Consider the following 18,176-nt stretch of genomic DNA (forward strand, 5'->3'; position numbering starts at 1 on the left):
GGACCTAGACCGTGGCTAGCCAAATGGACTTGAGCTACCCATGGGACTCTCCTCCAGACAGCAAATCCCCATCTGGATGCATGTTTTAGCTGGCTGAATTTGTGCTCGTGCCCTGTAAGTATGCCTTGTATTCTTCCACACAGAGGATCACTCTCCTAAATTCTAAGTTTTGTAGCCGCTAGTGGTTAGGAGTCTAAGAGGCAGAATCCTGTGGGACACATTGCGGTATGCCTGGTGTCCTTTCCTGCATGCTAAATGTACAAGATTCATCCATATTAGCACATGTGGCTGCAGTTTGTTCATGTCTGTTGCCATACAGTAGTCTGTTTATGAAAAGAAAACATACTTCATCCATTGGTCTGCTATTAGATATTTAAAGTGTTTCCACCTTTTGGCACTTCCAAGTATGTCGCTATAAACTGGCATATGTGTGTGCAGGTGTGTACATGTAACTCCCGGGTATAACTCCTTTTTTTAAAATGGGGACAAACATTGTGGCACAGTAAGTTAAGCCACATCCTGGAATGTTAACATCCCACGTGGGCACCAATTCTTATCCAGCTTCTGGCTTTGGACTGCCCTAGCTCTGGCAATTACAGCCATTTGGAAAATGAACCAGCAGATGGAATGTCCTTCTCTTTGTGTCTCTCTGTAAACTCTGCTTTTAAAATAAAGAAGTCTTTCACAACATTAAAAAGAAAAAAAAAACAACTGTTTTCTCTGATTTACATTACTTGTTTTGTGAGATGGCTTCTTTTATGGAAACATGTTTTGCCTCAATTTTGAAGATTACATTTTATCAGAAAGGAATTTTGTGTACGGATAGAAATGATTCATAATTAGAGATAGACATTAGATTTTTTTTATAAAGGATTTGCTTATTTACTTGGGAAGCAGAATTTAAAAGATGCGTCCCCCACTTTCATTCTGTAAGTAGCTGTAATGACCATGACTGGGCCAGGCTGAAGCCAAGAGCTTGAAATGCCATCTGGGTCTGCTACATGGGTGAAGGGGCCCAAACCCTTGGACCATCGTCTGCTGTTTTCCTACACACATTAGCAGGGAGCTGGGTCAGCAGTGGAGCCACTGGGACACAATATAGAATGTTGCTCATATAGAATGCTGGCATCATAGGCAGCAACTTTACCCATCACTCTACTATTATTTTTAATATATAAAGATTTATTTTTTAACACAGATTTCCATGGATAGAGATTATCCCTCCTCCATCCTTATATTCCTCTATTACTGTTCCATGCAAGTTCTCCACTGTTCTTAGGATCTGAAGCGCTTGGTGAGGAGTCCACGCTGTTAGCCACTGTAGCTGGGTCAGTAACTACTGTGCACAGTCATATAGGTCTGTCCACGCTGCTGAGCACTTCAGGCATAATAACTTCTTAAATCCTGTGAGGAAAAGTTGCTATGGTTTGGGTATAGTTTGTTTCCCAAAGCTTCATGCGCTGCAGGCTTGGGTCCCAGTGTTGAGAGCTAAGGAGTTGATTAGCATTTGTTAAGCTTGGCTCCTGCAGGAAATGGGCTTGGAGGCTAGTGGCACCTGGTCTGTCAGACTCATTAGCATCCGATTGTTCTGCTAGAGGCTTGGGGGAAAGGTATATATATATGGCTGAATAAAGGGAGGCCAGAGAGAGAGAGACCTCTTCCACCACTACTGGTCTCCTGTCCGTGTCTGATTCCCTGACCCTCGCCGTGTCCATGCTATGGGCTCAGTTGGTTGGAACATCCCAGTATGGCAATATTAAGATGTTTCAGGACGTTGAAGATGTGGGGCCCACTGAGAAATTGTTGTGGTCCTAGGTGCTGCCCTTGGATTCCAAGGAGCTCACGAGGGTTCCTGTGTCATTTCCTCTTTCGCACACTCCCACCATTGCAGTGCCATCCCTCAGGAGCTCTCACTGGAGCCAAGCAGAGCCTGGCACCTTGCTCTTCAGTTCCCAAAACTTTGAGGCTAGGAGGGTTCACTTGGGATAGTGTACTTTCCATGGTTGTGCACAAAGATAGCGTGACATACATTCACCATCACAGTATCACAGCTCTAGGTGTCCTTACGTTTCTCCTGCCTGCCCCTATCTCTCCCTCCATCCCTAGAAGCCCCTGAGATTTTTACATTTGCCATAGTTTTGCCTTTTTAAGGATGTCATAGAGGTAAGCTTGTATAGTATGTAGATTTTTTGACTGGCTTCTTTCAGTTAGTAATACATACTTAAAGTTCTTCCATGCCTTTTCACGGCTTGGTTGCACTTTTCAGTACTTAATGAAGTCCCGTTGTCAGAATGTACCTTGGTTTGTTTGCCTATTTGCCTACTGAATGACTTCTTAGTTGCTTCAAGTTTTGTTAATTACAATACAGTTGCTATAAATACCTGTGTAAGTTTTTTAGTGAACATAAACTTTCAGCTCCATTGAATAAATAACCAAAGCACCTGGTTGCTGGATCATATCATATGAGTTTATATAACCTTGTCTCCCAAAGTGGGTATACATTCATGCCTGTAAACTTTACAGTCAGTTTATTAATATCCACAAATAACCTCACAGTATTTTGACTGGCATTATATTGCAGCTATAGATCAAGTTGTGAGGAGTTGACACCTTAACAATGCTAACTCTATCATTCCAAAACATGGACTATTCCTCCATATATTAAGTTTTTTGATTTTGTTTAGTTTTCCTTATACATATCTTACAAACATTTTGTTAGACTTAAATGCCTAAGAATTTCATTTTTTTAATATAAAGGACATTGTGTCTTAAAATTTTAATTCCATTTTTTCATTGCTGGTTTATAGGAAAGTGATTGCCTTTTATATATTGACCTTATATTTTGTAACTTTTCTCTGTAATATATATGGATTCCATAGGTTTTTGTTGATTCTGTTGAATTATTTTATGTAAACAAGCATCTCATTATAAATTTTCCTGTAAAATTACCATTTTATTTCCTAGTGGTAACAAGGAATTATGGTGCGCATTGACTCTGAAGAAAAATTAAAACTAACAAACACGGAATCATCCTCTGAGGTTTCCTGCATTATACAATCCAACAGCAATATTGTATACAGCAAATGTAACTGCTTCATGCTCATCCTGGGTGGGCCACGCAACCCAATGATCAATTACGTTAAAAGGACACAGAAAATTTGGGAAATTATTTCCACAAATAATGTGTGTTCTCTACATACAACTAGAGACTTTGAAAAAAATGCAATGAGTGGTGTGGAGGCAGGTGCAGCTCCTTTGTTCCTCCAGCAGTATCAGCAAGTGTTCTCTAAGGGCAGTGGCTTTTCGGTACGTGCAGATTGACATGAAGAGATGTAACACCAATACAAATTCTTAAAAAGGCTTATTCGTTTATTCATTTTTATTGGAAAGTCAGAAATACAGAGAGGAGAGACACAGAGGAAGATCTTCTGTCAATGATTCACTCCCCAGGCAGCTGCAATGGATGGAGCTGTGCTGACACGAAACCAGGAGCCGGGAGCTTCTTCTGGGTTTCTCATGGAGGTGCAGCATCCCAAGGCTTTGGACCATCTTTAACTGCTTTCCCAGGCCACAAGCAGGGAGCCAAATGAGAACTGGGGCAGCCTGGATTAGAACCAACGCCTATATGGGATCCCGGCGTGTACAAGGCAAGGACTTTAGCTGCTAGGCTACTGCGCCAGGCCCACTAATACAAATTTAATCCCCAGCACATTTTAAGAGATTTTATCTACTCTGCTCATAATGTTATTTGTAGCTAGCTTTCTTCTGATCTAATATTCAGTGCTGAGTCATGCATTGCGTTTAGTTATCATGACTCTCTAATCTTTAATCTGAAACATTTACTTAGTGTCTTTTTTTCCTGACCTTGATATTTTTGAAGTTTGGGATACTTATCTTGTAGAATATTTATAAGTTTGGGTTTGTTTGCTTTTCTTTTATAATCACATTCTGGCGATTCATGGTTGGTAGGAATACCTCAGAACGATGACCATCACAATGAATCTGCACAGACAGCCAGTATATCTCAGCATTGGTGATATTAAGTTGCTATTCCCTAAGTCTTTGCACTATAGGATTCCTCTTTTATCATTCAAATTAAGTGACTGATGATGAAATATTTTGGCACCCTGTGAATATTCTGTTCTTTATCCAAGCCATTACTAACAGTTGTGGTGTCTATATTTAACTACTGCCACCTTTTACTAATAGTAATTTGTTGTCTATAATAATTTATAATTGCTACTATTTTGTCTATAATAATTTATAATTGTGACTATTATTTAACATCATCCTTCCAAATTTTTTGGCATGTATTGTAGAGTTTTCTGCTATTTCCTTTTACCAGCATGAACTACATCATTGTTCTCTTTGGAATAACCTTCCACAGATTTAGGAGCAGCTGTGCATCAGGTGGGTTCCTATGACCTTTTGCTATCTCTACATTCTTGGCATTTATGTGGCATTCATTTTGTCCTTTCTTAAGTGCATCTCGGATGGCTGCCATGTTCTCATGGAGCTGTGCCTCCTGCTAGTGGAGAATGGTATTGAGCATCCGAGAGCTTGGGGCTTGATGTGCTCACAGCTACCTAAGTTTCACTGATTTCCCGTCCACTCAATATGTGCACATTGACTCAAATTAGGGATTGCTTGTTTGAATATTCAGTGGTTCACTTGTAGCTTGAGTAAACATTTCTTTGGTTTCTGGAAAGAAGGCGTCATCCCAGAAATGGAGAACACATCAGCATTCTAGAGACATCTTTTGTTCCTAGTCTTTTACGTATTCTACACTGTTATCATTCACACACAGTAAAATCCTGACATAACCAGGGATTTATGGGCGGAAGGGGAATAGGAGACTGTTTCCATAAATTCTTGAAAGTGTTTTGAAGGAACTGTGGCTCATTCTGTATCAGACTTTTTTAAAGTTTAATATAATTGGATCTTTGGGATATTATCCCTGAAGGATTTGAAGTTTCAAACCCCTCTTTTTTATAGCTGCTGAACTTTAAATTGCTTAGGGAAAACAAATTTCCCCCAAACAACAGCTGACTTAAATTTGCATGGTGTTTCTGCTGCCATTCTTTGGCATTTTTAGCTGTGGTGCTAGCAGTAGATACTTTTGAAAGAAATGAATTGCACTGTTGATTTTTATATAACTTTTTAAATACGGAGACTCATTCTTGCATAAGACCAACTTTATGATGAACATTTAGAAATGATATTTTATTTGAAGTTGATGACAGAATTCACATGGAAAGGCTATTTTTTCTCAGCAATTATTTTTAAACAATAGAAAGTATAATATTCCAGCTCCCTGGGTTGATTTTTATCCTAAAAATTTGGACTTGTTAGTCTTAGCAATCAACTTTCCTGAAGGCTATGCTTTTTATAGTCTTTTTTCTGAAAATCTTTTAGGTATAAAATATGCAGAGAACTCCATAATATACTCTATTAACTATCAAATGGAGAAGCAAGAAACAATTATTGTGATGGAAGAGAAATGACATTTCGGGAAAGAAAAGGAAAACTCCGTATGTTCAAGTGTTCACTGAGGTAGGTAATACTAGTAGATTTTCTCTGTGAAACAGATTGTGGTTGGCTGGAGCTGGGAAGGAGGAGGAGAGCGAAGTGACCTTTTAGTACATACAGATTTCTTTTTGGGTTGATAAAAATATTCTGGAACCGGAAAATGCTAATGTTAGGCAACACTAAATGCCAATAAATTGTGCTTTTTAAAAGGTTTTAATTGGCATAATACTCAATACATTTTCACTGAGTCCAGAACAATAACATTAAATGTGTAACTGACATTTCTGTATCATAAAGCATTCATCATTTCCTTATATTGGGAATCTTCAGACTTTTGAAATTTAGATCGGCATAGACTACAGTTATCCCATTGTGCTGTGGTTTGCAAAGCTTTCGTATTTAATTATATTTCAGGACTCGTAGTATTCATCCCCATCCGTACACGTTCACATCTCCAGTGACCCATATGCCACTCTCATCTCTATGAGTTGGAGTTCTTCAGCTTCTACGAATGAGTGAGTTCATGTGGTGTGTGTCTTTCTGTGTGGGGGTTTCTCATTGTGCGTGCTGTCTTCCAGTCCCGTGAACACTGCTGCAGTCAGAACCACTGATAATGCTTGGGCCTCGAAGTAAGCTTCTTAGGAGGTGCTGTCAACTACCACAAAATAAAAATGAACGAGCTGAGACTGAGATAAAGTAGGAGGAGACTTCAAAGACAATGTGATAAAATGAAAACAAATTCAATGAATTTTATAGCTCTGTCCTAATAGCATAAGATATTGTCACAGCTTCACTATTTTTACCATCATCACGTATGTTAGTTTATTTTATTTTACTTTTTAAGGTTTATTTACTATTTTTGTTGGAAAAGCATTTTTACAGAGAGTCGGAGAGAGAAAAATCTTTCTGCTGTTGGTTCATTCCCTAAATGGCTGCAAAAGCCAGAGATGAGCCATTCTGAAGCCAGGAGTTAAGGGCTTCTTTTGGGTCTTCCACATAGGTGTAGGGTTCCAAGGCTTTGGGCCATTCTCCACTGCTTTCCCATGCCATTGGTAGGGAGCTGGATCATAAGTGAATCAACCAGGATATGAACTAGTGCCCATATGGGATTCCAGTGCTTGCAGGTTGAGGATTAGACAGTGAGCCATCATGCCGGCCCCAAACTGCTTTTTATAAAATAGGGAAAACTGATAGAATTGTCTGAAATTCAGAAACTGGGAAGGAATGCTACTGATAAGAAGACAAGCACTGAACTACTGTAATATGAATTATGGCAGTGAAAAGGACTGAGAGAGGCAGGCAGTGTGTGCAGACGGGGTGATACGGAAAGGCATTCCAACAACTGTGAGTATTTGAAGACTGAAAGGAAAGAATTTCATGACATTTAATAATTTTAGGGTATTCTTGGGTGTAATTTCTACAACTCTTTAATACTTAGGATATGCACTCAGTAATGAATGACACAGTGCATATGTTAGTGTCCAACCGGTCTTTCTCTGTGACGTACACATCAGCTCTTCAATGTACTTACAGAGTGGCATTTGTACTGATACAAGCAATGTCATATGTATCAAAACCGATATACAAATATCAAAACTGTTCGTTGAGAAAGTTTATTCAGACCAAAAGCTTCACATGTTTTGGTTTAAAATTCACTTATTTGTTTCTTTAAATACCTCTAATTTTTTCTTGTGCCTCCAAGATTTCCATTCAAACTTTCACTACCTTACTTTGGTAATTTGTGCTCAATAATTTATTCAAAGTACATTCATATTTTTCCTCATCCAAATCTTTATGAAAAAATTTGTGTACCAAGGATAAGATTATGTGCTGAGATTGAAATGTTAAACAAGTTTCTTCTTGTTTTTAAATTTACTGCTTTCTATTTTGTTGTGGACGAAGCAATTGTTTATATAGATCAAGCCTGCTTTTTCCCTTTAAGTCAATAAATGCCCAGTATGATAGCTTCTTTTATTGTATTGTTGTTTTTTATTAATAGGGAAAAGAAATGGTTTTTTTTTTATTTCCTCAGATGAAATGAAGAGAAAAATTCTAGCAACATTCAGTTGAAAGAAAAGGAATGCAGGCAGCCAACTTCACCACATGGAGTTATTTTTTCCTGGAAGGATTATCCCAGTACCCAAGACTGGAAATTGTTCTCTTCGTCTTCAGCTTTGTAATGTATCTAATCACTCTTTTGGGTAATAGCACACTTATTTTAGTCACGATCGTAGATTCACGCCTTAACATGCCCATGTACTTGTTCCTGGGCAATCTTTCTTTCGTGGATATTTGTTACACATCTGCCTCTGTCCCTACTTTGCTGGTGAACTTGCTGTCATCCCAGAAAACCGTTATCTTCCCCGTGTGTGCTATCCAGATGTATCTGTCCCTTGCCATGGGCTCAACCGAGTGCGTGCTGCTGGCTGTGATGGCATTTGACCGCTGTGTGGCCATTTGCAACCCCCTGAGGTACCCCATCATCATGAACAGGCAGGTCTGTGTGCAGATGGCCACTGTCTCTTGGGTGACAGGCTCTCTGACCGCACTGCTGGAAACCAGTTTTGCCCTGCAGATCCCACTCTGTGGGAATCTCATTGACCACTTCACATGTGAAATTCTGGCAGTGCTAAACTTAGCCTGCGCGAGTTCATGGCTCATGGACATGATAATGCTGATAGTCAGCATTCTCCTCCTGCCCATCCCAATGCTCTTAATTTGCATCTCTTACGCCTTCATCCTTTCCGCTGTTTTGAAAATCAACTCAGCAGAGGGAAGAAGCAAAGCTTTTTCTACCTGCGGGGCCCACTTAACTGTAGTGATCTTGTATTATGGGGCTGCCTTGTCTATGTACTTAAAACCTTCTTCATTCAACACACAAGGACTCAATAAAATCATTGCCTTGCTTTATGGATTGCTCACCCCTATGTTGAACCCCATAATTTACAGTTTAAGAAACAAGGAAGTCAAAGATGCAATGACAAAGCTGCTGGGCAAAATACCTTTGCATCCAACACAACAGCATCAATGACAAGGTGTCTATGTTTGGTTTGGTTTGTTTTGTTTTTTTAGTATCAGGGATGTATGTATTCTGGACAGAAAAGGTCTGGTCGCGTACTACCCCCTGGCACTCTGGCCTGAAGTTCTACATGCTCACAATTGTGAGTTGCGTGTATGTAGTCATTGCCTGTGGACAACGGTAGGCTCCAGCATGCACGTATTCACAGCTCCTGTCTTCTTTCCATGGAGATGTGCAGTTGTGAGCTATAGTCATTAAATGTTTACTCCAGAAGGAAACTTGGATAGATTTGATGAATGTTGGTGCCAGAAGAAACTCGAATATCGTCTCTGCTTAAACTCTTTCTCTCAAGAAATGGGAGCCTAAAGAAACAAAGAAACAGATGACGGCTATTGACTTCCATTGAGCAAGTGAGAAAACAGAATCAAAGAAAACAGACATACATCACACATTTGGGATTGATACTACAACATCTTGGCGACTTCGGGGTCAGAGCTCATTCTACAAAATAGTGGTGGCTCCCTAAATTCCCTTTGTTGTTTAAAACTCTAGAATTAATATCATGCTCTTCCTGAGTGAGGTATCCAGTGGGATTTTCCTGGTTTGCCAGACTTGTTTTTTGAAGTGCGAAGGTACCTGTGCAAACTGTGTGTGGGAAAGCTATCCTTACACTATCTAGGTCTTTCCGTTGTGTGCCTTTGTTCTTTAGTAGATGACTTCTCAAGGGTGAGTAATCCTGCTGTTTTGTAGTTCTCATGTTTACAGCACTCTGTAAATTAATAAATGTATTAGTTTCAAATCAATCATGTTTGGGAAGCACCACTTACGAAAGCTATGAAACAGAAATAAGGACAATAGGGTTTATTGCCTTATAAATGTCTAAAAATGACAGGATATGTACATTAGCTATTTTAAATCTGCTTTTTTCTTTCTTTCTTTCTTTCTTTTTTTTTTTTTTTTGGCTGCTAGAAATTGAGATTCTGGGCCTCAACTCAGATATTTTTGCTCAGGAGCAATAGAATGGACCCTATTAAGTTGTTATATTAGGGCTCCAAGAAATTCTGAAAGAGGTTTTGAAATTAACTTTGGGAGACCTGGTGCCTGGTAAAAAAAATATTTTACAGAAGAAAACTAGATTCATTTTACTCTTTTGATGTTTTTTTCTGTTACAAATTCTCTTTCTCTCTTTCACTTCACATTCTATTCTTCCCTCCATTATTCCTTCGTTCATCTGCAGCATCTGTCTCTCTGCTTCTACTTTTATACTAGGAAAGGGAAGGATGTTTTCAGTGGAGAAATATAAATTCTTTTATCAAAATATGAAGTACTTAAAAAGTTTTAGCATTGGAATTTGAGTTTTATTATTTAATTCTTAGACTATTACCTTAGAGGTAGGACTTCCGTTACATGTTCCTGGATATGCAACCCATTTACAATAGGCTCCATATAATCACAAGCAGAACTCTGGAGATGGAGCCAGGGGACAAAGGTGATGCCAGATCATGCTGCCACCAGAGGAATAATGGGGCCAGTGACGTGGTGCAGGGGCCAAGCCATCATCTGCCATGCTCTCATCCCATATGAACACTCGTTTGAGTCCCGGCTGCATTTCTGATCCAGTTACCTGCTAGTGCATCTGAAAAGGCAGCAGAAGATGACACAAGTCCTTGGGTCCACACACCTGTGGGAGTCCTGGAAGAAACTCTTGGTTTGTGGCTTGGATCACCCCAGCCCTGGTTGTTAAAATGGCCCAGGTACCTGGTCCTCTCCCACACGCTCGAGGGATCTGGATGGAATTCCAGTGGCCTTAATTAACCCCAATCGTTTTGCCATTTAGGGAATAAATCAGTGGGTAGAAGAACTCCCTCTCTGGGTTTCTCTTCCATTAGGTCTGTAACTCTGTCTTATCAATCAATCAATCAATCAATCACAACAAAAAGGGGAGAAATGTTTTATAGTGTGCAATAGAAGTAAGCTCTGAGGGCCTGGCATGATAGCCTAGCGGCAAAAGTCTTCATCTTGGCAAGAGCCAGGATCCCATATGAGAGCCGGTTCTAATCCCAGTGGCCCCGCTTCCCATCCAGCTCCCTGCTTGTGGCCTGGGAAAGCAGTCGAGGACGGCCCAAAGCCTTGGGACCCAGCACCTGTGTGGGAGACCCAGAAGAGCTTCCTGGTTTCTGGCTTCAGATCCGTGCAGCTCCAGATGTCACGGCCACTTAGGGAGTGAATTAATGGACAAAAGTTCTTCCTCTCTGTCTTGCCTCCTCTCTATATCCGACTTTCCAATGAAAATGATTAAATCTTTTAAAAAAGAAGCAAGCCCTGAGTAATAGTTATATAATAATAGGGGAGGACTGACTGGGAAGCATTTTTTCTTGAAGTGAGCTTTTTTCTCTTTTAGATACTTCTATCTCCCTGATACCATTACCACACTGATTTCTAGGCAATTTCAGTGTAATTTTGAAGTGAATTTTTATAGCAGGCTTTTATTGAAGTATAGTTGGGTTACTCTCTGGAATTTATCATATGTTGCGCCAAATGTAAGCACAGGCAACTGGAGCTGAAACCTGTGCTTCCATATGTGAGCTGTAAGACTCTACAGAGACTGGACATCAGCTTGACACCAGGAGCGAGGACACTGACATGGAACTAAATACTTCAAAATGGGTTTTGGAGCAGAATGGGAAACACCACACACACACACATACACACCACACACCACACACACACACCACACACACACCCCACGCACACACACACACCACACACACACACACACCACACACACACACACCACACACACATACACACCCCACGCGCACACACACACACACATACACACCATACACACACACCACACACACATACACACCCCACGCGCACACACACACATACACACCACACACACACACCACACACACATACACACCCCATGCACACACACACACCATGCACACACCACACACACACACCACAACCCACACACACACCATGCTCACACCACACACACATACACACCCCATGCACACACACACACACACACCATACACACACCACACACGCACACACACATACCACACACACACACCATGCTCACACCACACACACCACACCATGCACACACACCACACACACACACACACCACATACACCACACACACATACACACCCCACGCACACACACACACACACACCACACACAGCACACACCACACACACACACACCACACACTGCACACACACACCGCACACACACACACCACACACACATACACACACGCACACCCAGGAGACACATAGGCAGATGTCTTTTTGGCAAGTTACAATTAAAATATTAGTATTTGTGTGTTTCCTAAAATTGTTGTGCACAATTGGTGAGCACATACAGGTGCAAGTGAAATATGTTAATTATTGACAAATGATGCATATCTTCATTGTGACTAGATTCCAGCTCAGCTAACACTAAGTACGATTAGTGTTATTTGCGTGAAGTGTTGGGTTGCAGGAGGAGAGGAGTGTTTCTGACAAAGAAGGTGGAACCCCTTCCAGGGCAGAGCCAGTTCCTCCCTGAGTGAATACGTGACCGGACTTATGCTTCAGACAAACACGGTCATATTGCTTCTCCGCTTGCATCCCCTATCAGGTCTTCTTTGTCCTGATACACAAAGTCCTTAGAATGACATGCAGGAACTTTCATAATCTGATTATTCAGTATTCATATCAAAATTCTCTGAATTTCCTAAGTGTTAAATTCCTTTCATTAAGAGAAGTCATTGCAGTTTGTAATTCAGGAGTAATTTGTGGATTTATTAGCTTGATGGCTATTTATCTCCTTCACTATTGTCTACACTCATTGAGCCAATGACTGTCACAATTTCACTTGCCCCAATTTTACAGGGCCTGGCACGATGGCTTAGTGGTTAAATCCTCACCTTGCATGTGCTCCTGGATCCCATTACAGATGCCGATTCATGTCCTGGCTGCTCCACTTTCCATCCAGCTTCCTGTTTGTGGCCTGGGAGGGCAAGGGGATGGTCCAAAACCTTGGGACCCTGCACCCATGTGGGAGACCTGGAAGAGGCTCCTGGCTTCAGATCGGCTCAGCTCTGGCCGTTGCAGCCACTTGGAGAATGAATCAATGTGTGGAATATCTTTCTCTCTGTCTTTCCTCCTCGTTGTATATCTGATTTTTCAATAAAAATAAAACATATCTTTAAAAAATGTAATTTTTCTCACTTGAGGAAAAAAAGCAAAGGAAAATATTCAAATTCTAACATGTTAACAGTTTTTCTCTGCACAATGTTTTGTCATATATTGCAGCATTTCTTTTAAAAAGACATGTTTTTATCTTTATTTTTGTTAATGATTATTATCGCTTGAATTTGTTCCTTATCTGATAATAATAAGACAAAATCACTTTAATGTTGGCTGGTGTTTCTTTGTGATACTTTTTTATATCTCTCTATCTTTAGCAGGTTAGGTTTTTTTTTTTATTTAAAAAGATTTTTTTAAAGACCCAGCTCTCAGGTGGTTCAGTTGGTGGGAAGACCTAGCCCAGTTCATCCTACACCGACCCTGGCTCTCATGAGCACTAGTTGCTGAAACCCAGCCCAGTCCAGCACACCCTAGACCCACTCCACACCCATGCCGAGGTATACTGTAGCTGTGTCCATCCCAGTTTGCTGCCCTTATTCCAGCTCTTATGTTCACCAGTATGAACCAAAACCTAGCCGAGGCATCCCCTAACTGCCTGATCAGACCCGTTCCCAGCCACAGATCTTGGGCATGTTGGTGGATGTTGTGACTCAGGCCAGCAGAGCTCATTCCCTTCCTTGGCCTTTGCCATCAGATGCTGCAGCCTGGCCTGCCCCAGCCTGCCCTGAGTTCCAACTCTCACTGGTGGGCGCTGCAGCCTAGCCCTGCCTAGTACACTCCATCCCTGGCTTTCATGCAAATCGTTGGTTGGTAGCCTAGCCTAGAATGACCCATACACCATCCTGGTTCTTGTGCATGGGATATGGGATATGGTTTGGCCTGACCTTGCTCATTATGAGCTCCCCTTAGAACCAGCCCATACACTTGCTGACCAGTGGAGAAGCCTTGCTGGCCTGACCAACACCCGGCACTGACTCATGTGCTCATCAGTAGGAACTCAGCAGGGGAGTGTCCCAAGTTTCTTCACCAGGTCCATTCCCAGACCCAGATCTCATGTGTGCTAATTGGGTGCTAGATCCTTATTCGACGTAGTTGGCTTCCTTTGTCTTGGCCTCTGTGTTTGCTGGTGGATGTTGCTGCCCAGCTTGCCCCATAACCTATTCCTGGGTGTGCCTGTTGGTGCTGCAGCCTGGACCAGCCTGACCTATTCCCAACCCCAGTAACCATGAGTGTAGGCAGCTCCATGGCCATGCCTATCTCAGCCTGTGACTCATCCCAACTTTGGAGCAAATCAGTGGATATTGCAGTTCTGTAAGGGTGAGCCCACATATCCCCCACAGAAACTGCCCTCAGACCTGGTTCTCTTGTTTGCTGTCTAGTGTCATGGCCAGCCTAATGTTACCTTTTCTTTGTTCTGACACTCACTGGCAGGTGCTATGATCTAGCCCTGCCGGGTAGGCCCCCACCCTAGCTTTAGTGTACACCAATGGGTGGTAGTCAGTGATCAATGCTAAGTAGCCCAATATGCTAAGTGCATTGGTCTGACCCAGAAAGGTCTTCCAGCTTCCTCTCCTCCAAACCACTTGGCCTCCGCCCTCCTGCTTACCTGGAAGTACAGTGGCCTTGTTGATGAAAGTCTATTAGTGGTTCCTCACCTGCAACGTACTCCCTCAGTGGTCTCCCACTCCCCATGCATTCTATGCCCGCTTCCCTCATCAATCCACAGCTCCTATGCTTGGGACCATATTCATTCCCCAGCCCAGTATTCTACAGGGTGGCATGCTGGCCTGGAGCCCTGCCGCTTCCCCTCACCACCCCCATCCAAGGCCCCAGAGTTAATCCTCTGAAACAGGTGCTGGCCTGGGATCCCACCCCTTTACCAAGCTGGAACTCAGCCTGTTAACAAGTCCACAAGCCCAATCCACTAGCACACCATGCCAGCATGCCAGCCTAGGGCCCTAATCCTCCCCTCATCCCCTGCCTGGCACGCCTGGGACCCGGCTCACTCTGCTCCACTGGCTCCCAGCCCGAGTCTCCCCCCGAGTCTCCCCCCGAGGCCACAAGATTCCGCTGTGGTGGAAGGAAGGCCTTATTACCCACTCTTCCACAGTGACAGTAAAGACACATGTGTGCTAAGGCCAGGATTTAACAATGTTAGTTAGTTTGATTGTTTCATCAAAATACCAATAATTGAAACTGGATTTGTTTCTATGAATTCATGCTGATGAAGAATCTAATGATCACAATTAGTGACAGTGATTTTATTTACACTAAAATTCCATCTGTTTTACTCACTATTGCTTTTGCAACATTTGCTATCATTGCAAAGATCTGTACAATAAAAACAAGAACATGTTTGTAATATTATAAAATTATTTTGACATCAGAAAAAAGACTGGGGACTTTTAAAGGTCTGCATTCCATTTGTATTAGTTTTCTATTGTTGCTAAGACAAATTTCCACACACTTAGTGGCTGAAACAGTGCGACTTCATTATATTCCAATTCTATGGGTCTGAAATCTGACATAAATTTCAATGTGCTAGACCTAAGATATGTGAAGGCACTAATCCCAAGGGATTCATTGAGATGCTTCTAAATGCCATTCTTACTGATACTGAAAGCGTCCCATGATTATGTGGGTGCAGTTTGCATGTAATATTTGGGATAATTGTAATCAACAACTAGTATCTCCCCACATTCACTCAGTGAGTTTTGGGATAAGGACCATTATTCCAGGAAAATTGAAACTGAAGTGGTCATATTACCTTCTGGTGATATCACAGGAGTCGAAAACACTAGCAGACACTTGTAAGATGCAAGAGATGGTGATTTCTGTCGCACCCATGTCTTGGAGATGATGATGTTTACTGTACTTACTATTTTTGTGGTTCTATTTTCTACTAATTTTCTGGGTGTGCACTTTTTTTATCAGAGCACCTGTGTTTTGTGTTTATCATTTTTAAATTTTATTTTTAAATAGTTTCGTCAAATATAATGATATGTGTTTAGTTTTTCTTTTTGTCATTATTGCATTCAACTTTCTTAAAAAAATTTTTTTTTTATTGGGAAGTCAGATATACAGAGAGAAGGAGAGACAGAGAGGAAGATCTCCCATTTGGTGACTCACTCCCCAAATGGCCGCAATGGCTGGAGCTGCACTGATCCAAAGCCAGGAGCCAGGAGCCTCTTCCAGGTCTCCCACACTGGTGCAGGGTCCCAAGGCATTGGGCTGTCCTTGACTATTTTCCCAGGCCACAAGGAAGGAGCTGGATGAGAAATGGGGCTGCTGGGATTAGAACCAACATCCATATAGGATTTCGGTGTACAAAAGCCAAGGACTTTAACTGCTAGGCTACAGTACTGGGCCCTCAACCTTCTTTTTTAAAGGTGTTACTTTTTCACTCAATATTAAGTCACTAATATGCATCCTGGTTTTATTGTATACATGTGTCCATTCGTTCTTAGGTCTGGATAATACTCTGCGGCATTGCTTATACCACACATCACCATTCTCCTTTGGGTTAGCCTGTCCCCAGTATTTTTGTTATTGTGAACTGTTTTGCTTTAAACAGTCTTGGATGTTTCCCCTGGCACAAATATGAAATACTATCCACTGATTTTTTTTTAACCCAGGTAAGCAATGATTGAATGATTGAATGTCCAGTTTGAAAGGTTAATCTCAAGTTGGTTTCCAGAATGGTTGTTAACACTTTATGCTCCTGGGCTCAGTACAATGGCTCAGTTGGCTAAACTTCCTCCTTCAGGTGGCCAGATTCGTGTCCTGGCTGCTCCATTTCCCAGACAGCTCCCTGCTTGTGGTCTGGCAAAGCAGTGAAAGATAGCCCAAAGTCTTGGACCCTCACCTATGTGCAGGTAGACCAGGAAGAAGCTCCTAGTTCCTGGCTTTGGACTGGCTCAGCTGTGGCTGTTGTGGACACTTGGGGAGTGAACCAGTGCCTGAGAGATGTTCCTCCCAGTCTCTCCTTCTCTTTGTAAATCTGCCTTTCCAATAAATGGTAACAAAAAGCACTATCCTTCTATCAGCGATGTATAGTGGAATCTGCTAATGTGTGTTATTTATACTCGGTATGTTAGGCTTCTTAATAGTTCCAATATTAATAGATAAAAATGGGCATTTTGTTGGTTCACTATTATAGGAAAATGAATGAAGTTTCATCCAATTCTCCTGTGTTCGCTCTGTGTAACGGGTGGCACCTGTCTGTTCTGTGCTTCTGTAACACCTGAGACTGGGCAACTTGTGAAGAAGAGACATGTAAATCTCACAGTTCTGGAAGCTGGAAAGTCCAGAATCAGGATACTTGCCAGTTTGGTGCCTCGCAAGGACAGCGTCTGTGTTTCTAAGAGGGAGTCTCAAACACTGCATCCTTACGGTAGATGGGGAGAGGGTTAGTGTTGTGGTCTGAGATGGCTAACGGGTGGAAGAGAGTGATGTAGCATGGATGCTACATCTTTTGAGACAACAAAATAGTCACTTCCCTTAGAGAGGAAAGATAAGCCAGAGCTTCTTTTGAAAGTGGGAACCGTAATGGTGCTGTGTTAATTGCTTCTTCCCGGAAAAGATCATGGGAGCTACAAAGCAGAGAGTAGTGCACAGATTTGGGGATTGAGACAAGGATGGTGGAAAAAAAAATGGAGCCCTAACTGTGCGAAGGGTGGGATTTATTCCAAAGTGTGACAGATCTGCTCTGAGAATATCAGAAAGACTCACTAAATAGAGACAGGACTGCATAGGGTTGTAGTCCACAGAGGACTGTGGAAGGAAGACATTGATTTTCTGCCTTTTTGTCTGCTAGCTGGATGACAGTTACTCACCAAGCTTGCTCTGGATGAAGACTGCTTGGCCTCCCTCTCCAGACTTCTGATTCAATAGGTCCGGGACATGATCCAGAAACTTTTATTTCTATAACATTCTGGTGGATTCTCATGCGAGGATGTCAAGAGCCATGTTTTTTAGGAACATGAAACTCCAGGAAAGCCCAGTTTCCAATGGGAACATTGTTTTAAATTACTCTCGTCTCCCTCTGAAATGTCACAGTCTTTGCATAATATAAAGTAAAGGAAATTTCTTAAGTGTGAGAATTGTTTTTTTGGATCCTTTCTGAGTATTTCTAACTCATCTTGCCTCTCAATTTTTCAATGTCACTCAAAAGGAGAAATTAGTTTCACTTCTAAGGCAATTCCAACTCTTATTAAGAAACTTTCTGGGCAGAGATTTTCTAAAATACTAATAAGTCTCAGTTGTATTTTTGCAAGATCTCTGCTAACTTGTTGCCTGCCCATGGGGCTAAGCCCCAGTGTGTCCTATTTAACTTATACACGCTCCAAGTCAGCAACACCTCAAGGGTCCTACACCTTAATGAAACCCCATGAAACCCAGCTGCATCCTGGGCAGGGAGGATCGTTAGCCAATGACTGTGCTTGATGTTATGGGAATAGCATCATAATGAAGA

The 18,176-nt window shown here is 41.8% G+C and overlaps 1 protein-coding gene across 1 annotated transcript; it reads left to right on the forward strand.

Moving 5' to 3' along the window:
- The first annotated feature begins 7,581 nt into the window (after window positions 1–7,581).
- LOC121144858 (olfactory receptor 2K2) lies at window positions 7,582–8,676 on the forward strand. The gene has a single exon (XM_040963446.1). The coding sequence runs from the start codon at window positions 7,610–7,612 to the stop codon at window positions 8,558–8,560; it is 951 nt and encodes a 316-aa protein (XP_040819380.1). The 5' UTR covers window positions 7,582–7,609; the 3' UTR covers window positions 8,561–8,676.
- Window positions 8,677–18,176: the final 9,500 nt, after the last annotated feature.

Source organism: Ochotona curzoniae, unplaced genomic scaffold (assembly GCF_017591425.1).
Source record: "Ochotona curzoniae isolate NIBS_2020 unplaced genomic scaffold, NIBS_Ocur_1.0 scaffold_3208, whole genome shotgun sequence".
NCBI classification, from domain to species: Eukaryota; Metazoa; Chordata; class Mammalia; order Lagomorpha; family Ochotonidae; genus Ochotona; species Ochotona curzoniae.

Bases quoted from the DNA above. Each gene is read 5' to 3' on its own strand.
- LOC121144858 (XM_040963446.1), top strand. From the start codon at position 7,610: ATGCAGGCAGCCAACTTCACCACATGGAGTTATTTTTTCCTGGAAGGA.